General features: G+C 40.1%; 1 protein-coding gene across 1 annotated transcript in view; it reads right to left on the bottom strand.

The window, feature by feature from the left end:
• The window catches only part of MRPS9 (mitochondrial ribosomal protein S9), a 43,155-nt gene that overhangs the window by 17,015 nt on the left and 12,124 nt on the right, over positions 1-14,016 (bottom strand). The window contains exons 3-5 of the mRNA XM_054163171.1: positions 2,366-2,428; positions 2,226-2,256; positions 118-197 (exon numbers count right to left, since the gene is read on the bottom strand). Of these exons, the coding sequence (XP_054019146.1) occupies positions 118-197; positions 2,226-2,256; positions 2,366-2,428 (174 nt within the window). The remainder of the gene's footprint in view (positions 1-117; positions 198-2,225; positions 2,257-2,365; positions 2,429-14,016) is intronic.

Below are 14,016 nucleotides of genomic sequence, written 5' to 3'. Positions count from 1 at the left end.
ACACATTGCATGTAGCTTCTGCGGTGGTATTACGGCTTACTGTGAAAACCAGTAAACTCAGGAGCTCCTGATATGCTCCACAATAACATGTACTTGGTTGGGAACAAATGTACTTACATGCATTAATGAATAATATGACTGCTTGCCAGTATAAAAAAGAAAGTGAAATGGTCGCCCATCTTCTCCCCATTGGATTTCTAATGAAAGGCAAGGTTAGACAAGAAAGCAATATACAGTCACTGAAAAAATCCCTTGTATTTAATACCAGTTATAAACTTCTTTCATAATACTGATTACCTTTTTAAATACCAGAGAACAAAGACATTTTATGGGTGTTCAACCTATCTGCAAACCTAATGAATTAGACTACCTTGTTAAAAACCAACTCCATCTGCAATTATAACACAAAGTTTATGTGTCTAAATATTGTTTACATGAGGCAATAGCTTATATACATCTTTTCAAGACTGTATAGTTGGTATTACAGGCAGAAGCATACATTTTAGAATAGAAAGAAGTACTAATTAATAGACAACAGAAATCTACATAATGATTGTAAAAGATTAAAGATTAACAACTCTAGAAAATAGTGCTTTAAACCCTGAGGAAATAGTTAGTTTACACACATACTAAAGAAACAGGTATTTGTACAATTTTTTATATTCAGAACTTGGGTGATATTAGGATTTGTTCTTATTGATACATTTGTGACATTTAAATACAAAGACTAATGTTATAGTTTACAAGAAAACATAAGTTGCATGTAATTCAGTACATGCATTTTATTTTATTAATTAAAAAAAATACACTGTTATTTAAGGAAAAATACATTTCCATTTCAGGGAAAAAAAAAAATCAGACTTAAAATATAACATGAAAAATATCTTTTCCAAGTAAGAAAATTACAACAATAAAAACCTGAGAGCATTTTACAAGCTGAACCACTGAGGAACTAGCAGCCATTTTATCCAGTAAAATTTGAATGAGACTATCTATGATTTAGACAAAAATAAGACTCCAAGAACCTGTCTGCTAAACACAAAAATGCAATACGCTGGAACATTAAGACATAATCCATCAGGAGCTGAATGTAAAGATGCAAAAGTTACTAGAACTAATGTAATATACAGGGCTTTTACCCACACATACTGGTAGTGTAATGTGTGAATTCCCATGTATGCAGCTGTGAAAGGGTATTTTGTTGAAATTACTGTTCAGGGAACACTCTGAAGTTTAAATGTATGATTTTGTACTTCGAAGTTATCAAAGATGTAATGCATAGAAAAAAGCAAAGATGCCCTAAAAGATTAACTTATTGCAAGTGTTACTTTTAGATGTAAATACAAAGGTACACATTTATACTAATCAGTTCTTAAGACTCCTCAGGACACAGCTAGCTTTTCAAAGAATTCTTTACTCCTAAAAGCATACAGAATAGTATCTCAGTTGCACCATAAAACAGCCCTTGAATTTTCAAACTGTACAATGATTAACTCTGCCCTACCTTTTCGCTTTCTCCTTTTTATTTCACAATACTGTGAACTCAAAAATAATGCATGACACCACTGGAAAGCTGAAACATTTTGACAGATCTTTTAAATATCCTATGTAAAATTAAGTTAGCAATTTCAACGAAGTTCTCACTGACCAACAGACTGGTGTATGAACTGGGACTTCACAGTGTCTTAGGAGCAACACCAAAGAGAGTATGGACAAGTGCAGAATTAGGACTTTCAGATCAAAATTGAATCATGATTAGGGGACTTTCCACTCTCCCTATTTACTCAGCTGGCAATTTCAAAGCTGTACTTTACAGGCTTTTAGAGCAATTAAGTTACAATGAAAACTTTTAGTTTAAAATAGTATTAATGAATATTTTATGACTGTGGTAGACAGCTCTGACAAAAAGCTATTGAATTCAACAAAAGATTTTCCTTTTACTTTAACAGATTCTGCACATCATCCTACTTACTGTTTATTTTTAAACAATGAACAACATTTATCTATAGCTAGTTAAGAATATGCCTGAAAAAGACACCACTGGTACTCCAGAATCCATCAGTATTTTTTATCTATAAACTAGAATATCAGACCAGGCTTTCACTGCATATATCTTAGCACTTAGTAGGAACACAGGGGAAAAACCCTGGGAAAATAAGGAATTTTAAATAGGCAAAAAAATCTAAAACTCAGAAAAGATTAAAGAATTACCTATGAATACTTACTCCTCTGCTCTGGAAAAATTTCAGTAGGATGCTGTAAATAAACAAACAAATATCAGCAAAAGGAAAATGTTACTTTAAATATCATGCTACAGCTATTCAGAAATGGAACAACAACCAAAAAAAAACTTTAAAAATCCTACCTTCATTATGGGCCTGGCTTGTTTATCAAATAAGCCAGAAGGAAAGAGATAGGCAATAGCTCTCTGAAAAACAAAAAGAGAGATAATGTATGTAACTTTTTACACCAAAAGCATCACCAAAACATTGGAGGTACAGCACAACACTTGTACAGTATGCAATCAAAGCAGTAAGAAAGAGTACTACAGGTGCTGTGCTGAAAAGAAAAGCAGATCATTTTCACAGGAATCGTCAGGAAAAGAAAATCTCACTTTGGAGGCTCCCGTATACCAGAATGAGTGAACTTTCTTCTGTAAAGTTTAGTTTTTATAGTATGCATTTAACATAACCTACCAAAACTACTTGAGCACAAAGACCACCTTATATGTAGTGATTTTCCCCCTAAAATTTCAAGTGCTGTGACTAACTCATCCCACAGTGAAGTCTGCTGCCTACCTGGGGCCTGGTGAAGGGATATCAGTAGGAGACTACCCAAGCTAATCCAGTCCTCTGACTATTACCCATTGCTGGTAATCCAAGCTGGCAGCAATGAGATCAGTAAGAAGGGCACCAGGACAATCAAAAAGGAATTCAAGGCCCTCGGACAATTGATTGATGGGACAATGGGGCAGGAGCTCAAGTGGTGTTCTGCTCAGTTCCCTCAGTGGCAGGAGTGTACAATGAAAGGAACAGGAGAACCCATGCCATCAACAAATGGCTCAAGGGATGGTGCCAGCAATGGAATTTTGGGTTCTTTGATCAAGGGGCAACTTTTACTGCACCTGACCTGCTGGACCTAGATGGGGTGAATCTATCCAGAAAGGGCAAGAGGGCTCTAGCACTAGAGTTGGCAGGGCTCATTAAGAGGGCTTTAAATTAGGTTTGAAGGGGGTGGGTGATGAAACCAGTCTCTCTGGAGAGGAAAGAGAGGGACATAAACTAGAGTTAGTTGAGAAATCAGCAGCCCAGCTGAAGTACATGTACACCAATGCATGCAGTATGGGTAACAAAAAAGAGGAACTGGAAGTCTTGATTCATCAGGAAAACTATGATGTAGTTGCCATTACAGAAACATGGCGGGACAATTTACACAACTGGAGTACTAGACTAGATGATTATAAGCTCTTCAGAAGAGACAGGCAAGGGAGAAGAGGAGGAGAGGTGGCCCTGTATATTACAGAATCTCTTGATGCCACAGAACTTGAGGCTGCAGATGAAAGGATTGAGTGTCTGTGGGTTAAAATCAGAGGGAGGGCTAACAAAACTGACATCCTGGTTGGAGTCTGTTCTAGACCACCCAACCAGGATGAAGAGGCTGACGGAATATTCTATAAGCAATTGGAGGCTGTCTCAAGATCATCAGATCTTGTCCTTGTATGTGACTTTAACCTGCCAGACATCTGCTGGGAACGTAATTCAGCAGAGAGGAGGCAGTCCAGAAGGTTGTTAAAGTGTATGGAAGACAGCTTCCTGATGCAGCTGTTAAGTGAGCCTACCAGGGGTCAGGCCCTGCTTGACCTGTTGTTCTCAAGTAGAGAAGGGCTGGTGGGAGATGTGATGGTAGGAGGCTGTCTAGGGTGCAGCGACCATGAGACAGTGGAGTTTTCAGTATGCAGGGAAATAAGGAGGAGCAAAACCAGAACCTTTACTTTGGTCTTCCAGAGGGCAAACCTCAGCTTGTTTAAGCAACTAATTTGGAGAGTACCCTGGGTAGCAGCCCTTAAGAACAAAGGGGTCCGGGACAGTTGGACCTACTTCAAACAGGAACTCCTGAAGGCACAGGAACAGGCTGTGCCCAGGTGCTGACAGATGAGCTGGCGGGGAAGGCAACTGGCCTGGATGGGCAAGCAGCTCGTGAAGGAATAAAGGGAAAAAAAGAGGATGTATCACCTTTGGAAAGGGGGGGAGGCAACGAGTGATATGTTTAAGGATGTTGTTAGATCATGTTGGAGAAAAATTAGAGGCAAAAGCCCAGTTAGAACTCAAGCTGGCTACTTCTGTAAAGGACAATAAAAAGCATTTTTATAAATAAATTGATGCTAAAAAGAGGAGCAAGAAGAACCTCCACTCTTTATTGGACCTGGAGTGGAACACTGTAACTAAAGAGGAGGAAAAGGCTGAGGTTCTAAATACCTTCTTTACCTCCATTTTCAACAGTAAGACAGGACGACTTCAGGATAACTGGCCTCCTGAACTGGTAGATGGGGTCAGGGAGCAGTATAATATCCCAAAATCCAGGAGGAAGTAGTTAGGGACTTGCTGAGCCACTTGGATACTCACAAGTCCAGGGGACCAGATGTGATCCATCCTACAGTGCTGAGAGAGCTGGCAGATGAGCTGGCCAAGCCGCTCTCCATCATTTACCACCAGTCCTGGCTCACCAGCAAGGTCCCAGGTGACTGAAAATTGGTCAATGTGATGCCCATCCACAAGAAGGGTCAGATGGAGGAACCTGCAAACTACAGGCCTGTCAGCCTGACCTCAGTGCCAGGCAAGATTATGGAGCAGATCATCTGGGGGGCAATCAAACAGCACTTGCAAGATGGCCAAGGGATCAGGCCCAGCCAACATGCATTTAGGAAGGGCAGGTCCTGCCTGGCCAACCTGATCTCCTTCTATGATCAGGTGACCCGCCTGGTGGATGTGGGGAAGGCTGTGGATGTAGTCTACCTGGACTTCAGCAAGTCCTTTGACTCTGTCCCCCATAGCAAACGCCTGGCCAAGCTGTCAGCTCGTGGCTTGGACAGCAGCACTCTGCACTGGGTTAGGAAAGGGCTGGAGGGCCGAGCCTAGAGAGTGGTGGTGAATGGTGCCACATCCAGCTGGCAGCCAGTCACTAGTGGTGTCCCCAAGGGATCAGTGCTTGGCCCAATCCTATTCAATATTTTTATTGATGATCTGGATGAGAGGATTGAGTCAGTCATCAGCAAATTTGCAGATGACACCAAGCTGGGAGCAGGTGTTGATCTGTTAGAAGGTAGAAGGGCTCTCCAGAGGGACCTTGACAGGCTGGACAGATGGGCAGAGTCCAATATAATGGTATTCAAGAAATCCAAGTGCCGGGTGCTGCACATTGGCCACAACAACCCCATGCAGTGCTACACACTGGGGTCAGAGTAGCTGCAGAGCAGCCAGGCAGAAAGGGACCCAGGAATACTGGTTGACAGTAGGCTGAACATGAGCCAGCAGTGTGCCCAGGGGGCCAAGAAGACCAATGGCATGCTGGCCTGCATCAGAAATAGTGTGGCCAGCAGGAACAGGAAGGTCATTGTGTCCCTGTACTCAGCACTGGTTAGGCCACATGTTGAGTAGTGTCCAGTTACAGGCCCCTAAATTTAAGAAGGACATTGAGACACTTGAACATGTCCAGAGAAGGGCAACAAGGCTGGGGAGTGGTCTTGAGCACAAGCCCTACGAGGAGAGGCTGAGGGAGCTGGGGTTGTTTAGCTTGGAGAAGAGAAGTCTCAGAGGACACCTTATGCTCCCTACAACTATCTGAAGGGAGGATGTAGACAGGTGGGGGCTGGTCTCTTCTCCCAGGCAACCAGCACCAGAACAAGAGGACACAGTCTCAAGCTGCACCAGGAGAGGTTTAGGCTGGATGTTAAGAAGTTATTCATAGAAAGAGTGATTGGCCATTGGAATGGGCTGCCCAGGGAGGTGGTAGAGTCACCATCACGGGAGGCATTTAAGAAGAGACTGGATAGGGCACTTAGTGCCATGGTTTAGTTGATTAGATGGTGTTGGGCGTTACGTTGGACGCGATGATCGCGAAGGTCTTTTCCAAGCCTATTGGTTCTATGAGCCTATGACTTCCAGAGGAAATTACAACATCTAATTTATCTTTCTGAAAATGTCACTGTTTGGTAACAGGGCCTACTGACATACCAAGTATGGAAATTTTATTTAAAGCAAATGACAATTTTAAACATTTAGAATCCTAGTTTTACGTACTAAGGCAATGTTTGTTGTAGCAGCAGAAGATACTTTATACAGCCTAAACAAGCATTGCATTGATCACTGCTTTTGGAAACAACTGTCAATCATTACAACCTTTGCTGAACTTGAAGTAACTGCTCAGGAGAGAATGCCTCTCAAATGCCATCTTTCTTCTCCTTTGATACCTAAGGGTTTGCTAAAACAATTTAGAACAACGTGACATTCATTACACAATCATTGTTTATCACTTGTTTTACTAAGTATTAGGTACATAGAAGTAAAAGAAAACTACCTATCACTATTCATGTGACGTATAAAGTTAGTACCATTTGCCTCCAACAAAAAAAGGAGGAATACCAATATTCCAGATCATTTCAGCAAAATGCAAAGCGAAGCACCTCACAAGGTTAAGCCCAATGACATTGCATTTCTGTTCAACACAAGCCCTATGAGGAGAGAGTGAGGGAGCTGGGGTTGCTTAGCCTGGAGGAGACTCAGGGGTGACCTTATTGCTCTCTACAACTACCTGAAAGGAGGTTGTAGCCAGGAGGGGGTTGGTCTCTTCTCCCAGGCAACCAGCACCAGAACAAGAGGACACAGTCTCAGGCTGTGCCAGGGGAGGTTTAGGCTGGAGGTTAGGAGGAAGTTCTACACAGAGCGATTGCCCATTGGAATGGGCTGCCCGAGGAGGTGGTGGAGTCACCATCACTGGAGGTGTTCAGGAGAAGACTTGATAGGGTGCTTGGTTGCATGGTTTAGTTGATTAGGTGGTGTTGGATGATAGGTTGGACACGATGATCTTGAGGGTCTCTTCCAACCTGGTTTATTCACACAGTTTCACAGTATCACAGTAACTAAGGTTGGAAGAGACCCCAAGGATCATCAAGTCCAACCTGTTCCAACAGACCTCACAACTAGACCATGGCACCAAGTGCCATGTCCAATCTCCCCTTGAACAGCTCCAGGGACGGCGACTCCACCACCTCCCTGGGCAGCACATCCCAATGACGAATGACTCGCTCAGTGAAGAACTTTTTCCTCACCTCGAGACTGAACCTCCCCTGGCACAGCTTGAGACTGTGTCCCCTTGTTCTGGTGCTGGTTGCCTGGGAGAAGAGACCAACCCCCTCCTGTCTACAACCACCTTTCAGGTAGTTGTAGAGGGCAATGAGGTCACCTCTGATCCTTCTCTTCTCCAGGCTAAACAATCCCAGCTCCCTCAGCCTCCCCTCATAAGGCTTGTGCTCAAGGCCTCTCCCCAGCCTTGTTGCCCTTCTCTGGACACCTTCAAGTGTCTCGATGTCCTTCCTAAACTGAGGGGCCCAGAACTGGACACAGTATTCAATTCTATTCTGTTCAACATCTTCTTACTCTCCCTCTTCAGTCTGACTAACCCACAGTTTAATAAAGCAAAAGTTTATGAGAGTTCATTTGTTTTCAAAAATAAACCAGAAAAAAACCCAGTCATCAAAATCCCCCTATGTAAGGGTCTGGCAAGCATAGCCAGTTTCAGACTGTGGGTAGCAGAGCTTACAACAGAAATCTTGTGCTTGCAGAATAACATGGACTAACTGAATAAACCCCTCTAGCAGTGGTCTCATTTGTATTTCCATTCGACAGTATGAAACAGGAGAATTACAATACAATCAGGGTTTAAAATCTTCTCTTAAGAAAAATGGCTCTTTGTTGCTTAGGCTACCTTAGGGCTATTACTTGCTGATATTTTTTCCACAGACATGGAGTGGTTTGTCAGTGCTTCAACCGATTTAATATGCATGGAGTGTAAAAAGACCTAACCTATTACTTCCATTAATCCCCTACTGGCATTCTGAACAGAAATTTTGAGAATTCCGAAGCAAACAAAAGGCTTAACTTGATTTTATGAAATGGTAATTTTGTTTCTCTTAGTGACTATTGTATTCCCATTTGTTAGTCAATGGGCATTTTATGCATACACACAGTAGGTGAACACCTATTTATGAACAAATGGGGATTAATTATGATGACAATAGAAATCTGCTGTGAGCCAAATGATGTTAAACAAACACATCATATAATATATTAAGATAATTCATTACAGGATACTGACTGTGTGTATACTTAAGACATAGTCTTTATACAAGCATTCCCAGATTCTCAGTCCGTTACTGTAACTATAACACCTTAATACCAAATATAGTAACATTTATAGTGAAGAGTGGCTGTTGAGACCTACTTCTAGAAGTTTAGAATAGAATAGAATAAACCAGGTTGGAAGAGACCTTCGAGATCATCATGTCCAACCTATCATCCAACACTACCCAAGCAACTAAACCTGTGTATCCCTGTGTATTATTTTCTATTGCTTGGGTGTATACTCTTGTCTTTCACACTAAAGCATAAACAAACTGCATTAAGAAATCCTAGTACCTGTTTCTAGCTCTCTACACAGCAAACAGACAAAGAATCACAGTTCACTTCGTAAGTTTGCTTCCTCTGCTGTTCCAAAATAGTAAAAAATAGTCTTCCTGCTCTCTCTTTTTGTGATAATGTAATCAAGGATGAGGTACTCTGGTATCCTGGGATGCAACTGTATCCAACTTCATACAGAAGTTTCTTCTAAATTTTCAATAGCTGTGTTCTCAGATTGTACTTTTAGCACAGTAAGTCAGTTGGCCTCTGGGAATTTTACAGAAGCTGATTTTGTCTAAACAAATATTTCACTTCTGTGAAAAGGAGTCTTTCTGAAAAACTGTAATTCTCAGCACTGCTGTGTACCAGCAATAAAGATGGCAGATCAGCCTCGGGAATGACATCACAATTAGGCTCTCCATATTGTAGCTGGAGCACATGAATAACCATGAAATATTTTTCTGTGATCTTTAGACAATGTCTTCAGATTTGGAACACAGGCTTCATTTCAGCAATCTCCATGTCTCTGAAGTCAAAATTCTGCAGAGAATTAACTGCACATTCCACATTTTCCTGAACAGGTAGAATATCTTTCTGAAAACTTCATAATCAAAGTTTAAGTGACAGCAGTAGAGTTCCCAAGAACTCCCAAAATTTCACCAGTTTGCCATTCCAGATATGGTTTTCAGCTTAAAGATCATGGTCCATATCTTCCTTCTAGTGCTTAACTTGACTTGAGCTCTAGATGAGAATGGAAATGTTGTGCTGAATATAACCAAGAACTACTCTTTTCAGGCCATCATCTTGGCTATACAGGATTCATTCACCCCACTGCAGCCTCCACAGGTTCTGGGCTGCTATTTCACAATTCTAGTTGTTAAATCATGCTATTGCCATTGTCTTCAGAAATAAAGCACTGCTTTCTGAAGAAGAAAAAAATCTGCAATTATTTTCAGCAGAAGCAACTAAAAATCCTGGTACCTAGTAACACAATGGTATTTCCAAAAAGAATTACCCAAGATACTCAAAAAAGATTAAATGGGTACAACCTGCTTCTGCTATGAGTTCCTAAAACAAAAAGGCAAAACAAAAAAAAACTTAGCCCTCTCATTCCAGGATTTGGAAGTGTTTGTTTCTGAACTCTACTGTTGATCCACAGAGGAAAGAAAAATCCCACACAGTAATCACACCATCACAAATGCGTTAGCAACAAAATGGTTTACGTCAGGTATTTCTTCAACTGTGGCGGCAAGCTTAACACGCCTATAACAAACTAGAAGGAATTCTGTTATATCATCACTTGTTGAGGGATCAGATGATTGAATATACTACTCATAGAACCGCAGGATCTTTCATTTGCAGCTGTTAAGTCTGAATTCAGGCCAGCTGGAATAAAGAACAAGCTTCCATCCTTATTAAAAGAAGCCCTCATTTGTGGCAGATCTTCAAACATGCAAACTAATTCATTAAAAATAACCTGTCCAGCAATCCGTGTGGCATGTCATGCAAATTCAGCATGCTTCCGACACTCATTTTCCCTCTTCATCGTATATGTTGCACACGCTGACTTCTGACCCTCCTTCCCTTCCTATCTATGAGCCAAGATGTTTTGTTCACTTACTTTCTCAAACATCAAAGCCTTACTGAATCAAGCAATCAGCTGGCTCCATAAGGATTTTTTCTTTTCCCAATGTCTTGAGAAATTAATAATTCAGTGTATCAACTGAAATAGAATCGAGTCATACTGGGATAGGGGAAGGAAACTGAGACAATTCAGCCCTTAACCTGCCGTAAATGGGAGAGGTTTAGCAGGCCAAATTGACTCATTGCTCTCTACAACTACCTGAAAGGTGGTTGTAGCCAGGAAGGGGTTGGTCTCTTCTCTCTAGCAACCGGCACCACAGCAAGGGGACACAGTCCCAAGCTGCGCCAGGGGAAGTTTAGGCTTGAGGTGAGGAGAAAGTTCTTCATGGAAGAGAGTCATTTGTCATTGGAATGTGCTGCCCAGGGAGGTGGTGGAGTCACCATCCCTGGAGGTGTTCAAGAGGGGATTGGACGTGGCACTTGGTCCATGGTCTAGTCACAAGGTCTGTGGTGACAGGTTGGACTCGATCTTTGAGGTCTCTTCCAGCCTTGGTGATACTGTGACCTTGCACACATGTATTCCTACCCTTTTGCTGAATCCGTATCTCAAACACAAAACATTACACTAATTTTCCTTGCTTGAATCATGTGCAAAGATAGTTATCTAAGTAGCAATGAGAAAAGGTAATTTGTAGAAAACAATAATTAAAAAAATAAAAACACAATATAAAATACCTTTACCTTGGGGTTCTCTGCAGCAGCATGCTTTTTGTCAGAGGGCTCAAGAAACCAAATCATTTCTTTTTAAATATACACTAAACTTTAATCACCAAAACAGTGAGGTGAAAAGTGATACTTATTCTTTAGAAGTTTTCAGCATTCAAAGTTCAGAATATTTGAGGTAGAACCAGCAATAAAGGAAACAAAAATGGGATGCGAAATGTTAACTATGAAATATTTTCTTTAATCGAGGCAGAAAAAGTTAAAAATATTAATGTTTAAAAAAGGTGAGATACCTAAGTTTACCTTGTAAACCAAAATTATCCTCTAACAACTAAATAATACAATTTATTGATACCACCCCCACCATTTGTCAGTGTTTAATTAAAGCTGAATTCCAGCTTCGACACAAACAGAAATTTCAAGTTCGCAGTGATAGAGCATTTTAACCTCGCCACTTGGATGAAAAACAAACAAAACACCAAGCCACCAGACAGTGATATATGAAGAAACCCACCTTCTTAATATTACTTTTTTTAAATACTAAAGTTATGCCAAAAAACTGTGGAAGTCATTATTTCTATCTTAATTTCAACTTTTCTAAGGATCACAGAATATTAAGAGTTAAACCCCCCCATTCCCACCCCAAAAAAGAAGCCACACACACACACCAACAGATTTTTTTTTCCTCCCAGTGGAGCTAATTCAAGATTTTTTTCTTTTTAAAAAGTCCAGCTTCAAGACAATATAAAATTGAGTATTTCTTGTAAGAACAATGCTGGACAACACATTCTTCTTGCAGACAACAAAGTTCAGAAGTTCATTTTGTTCTGAACAACATTCCTGACATTTTACATATGCCAATATTCACTCATTTCTCACACTTTGTGTTGCTAAAATTTGAATGTTATTTAGCATCAAATATGCTAAGGCACTTTTAAAAGCAACTGAATACCTCCTATTTTTTATTAAAATAGTCTTAACTTATTGAAAGAAAACTATTACCTACGAGGAATGAAGTTTTTCCACATTTAAAATTTTCATAGGAAAAAACCTCATTGGTACTTTTTATTATGCTAGTGAAGACAAATCTGTATTTTAGATTCAAATTATTTTATCTGCTTGACAACAACCTATTAGGTCATAAGGCAGACAACAAGAGAAAAATAACATAGGTCTCTAGCTTGTAAGTTTTACTAACTCTTATGGGAAATGAGTATTGCTTTGTGGTGAGCTTATATCTGGGAAAGCATTTAGAGACTGCATAGAAATAAATAATAAAAATACTGGCATATAAATAGGTCATGAAGATTAAGATGCTTTTCTTGTATTAATCTTACTTAGATTTCTGGGCTTTAAAGCAGAATATCACAGACCTGACAGTGGAAAATGAAGGTGGGCTGTTTACTACAACTGTAAGTTAAAGTTAAATCACCAAATAAAAGGATTACAGATTCAACCGGGAAAAAGCACTAGGTCAGGACTGCAATCTCTATTAATTAGGTATCCCAGCTGGGCAGTGGGTATGCAGCTGTTAACTTGATCAATGACTTACCTAAATGTCATCTCTACTGATTCGCTTATAAATTACCAGCAAGTGAGACTAATGTACAGGTGCTAATTTATTTAAACTGTTCTCTGCAGTTCTACATAGCTTTATAAACTGCATCTGGCACCTAATGTTAGCTGTCAGTTGTACTTAGACATGCCTGTCCTAACGACTCTGTTCATTAGAAATGAGCACAAATTATGAAATATTGTGAAAAATGATACATCAAATGGAATGGGCAAAGCAAATCAATTAGAAAAACTTCATAGCCCATATGCACGCATAGGAGAATAAAACATCCTAGCTTCAGAGTGAGGTCTATAATACCAATTAAAAAGCAATTGGTAGACTTCTACAGAGTTATATATCAATTTGCTGGATTTTTTTTTTCCTCCTCTAGAAATACAGTTGTAATGCACAGCTTAACTTTTCATTCCTAAATAAAAGCATCAGTAAGAGGCACTTTTGCTTCCACAACATCCAGAAGGATTAGCAACTAAGTCAACTTATTTTCCTGTTTGAAATTTCACAAGGTTTAGCTTTTATTAAACTACACCTAAAACTCCAGTGAAGGACAGAATCCCATGATGTCTACTTTAGAAATACACTGCACAGACTGATTAACAGTAGAAGACATGGAGGAATATAAGCACTCATGAGAAAGAATTACTACTGCTCAAAATGTAAAGCTTGATAATTCTCCTGCCAGTGCTTAAGCAGCTTTTATATTTTTATAACAGAAATTTAATTATGCATAGCAGACACTATTACACACTCTTTAATATTTCCCAACACTTGATGGAATAGGAAGAAATGCAACATGTACTACAGATACTTGGTGTCCCCAAACAGAACACTGTTCTTCTGGCTCCTTTCAGAAACAGTCGGCAAGGCAAAGTCCCCTGCATTGCACATGTAAAAGCTAATTTCCAGAATGAATCTACTTTTACTAACAATGCAGCTCAGTTAATTTTGTGCAAACTATCATAGTGCTGTGGATTTACAAAGAAACCACTATTTAGGTATGGTTGTTTTCCATTTCTTGCAGTCTTACGGTCTATAAGCCTTCACCTAGAATCTATCAAGGAAGGAAGCCAGACTGCAGACTAATGCATTCTCCCACCATTAACCTTTTGGGTAAACTGGAATAGCATCATCACTGTACTGTACCAACATGGGAGGTATTCTAGTGGCAGGCCAGTGCATGAATACTAAATGTAAGGACAAAACAAATCTGAAAAATACATTAAGGAGGAAATTCTATAGCCTGTACAGAAATAAGAAAGCCAGTGTACAGAAACAGGATGCTATTAGTGCTGACCCAGATGCCTTGATGAATACTTGCACTGCTGTCAGGACCTTATCCCCTCTACACTGAGACTGGCAGGGTCTCAGTGTCAGCACCTGTCTGTAGAAGTGCAATGTGGCATTTAGTATTTTGAATGAAAGTAGTCATAGTATCAGTGCATAGCTTTGTACTCAAAGCTTCAT

This window comes from Dryobates pubescens, chromosome 7, assembly GCF_014839835.1.
Source record: "Dryobates pubescens isolate bDryPub1 chromosome 7, bDryPub1.pri, whole genome shotgun sequence".
NCBI classification, from domain to species: domain Eukaryota; kingdom Metazoa; phylum Chordata; class Aves; order Piciformes; family Picidae; genus Dryobates; species Dryobates pubescens.
The sequence above is the reverse complement of the archived record's forward strand: the minus strand, read 5'-3'. Positions and strand labels throughout refer to the sequence as shown.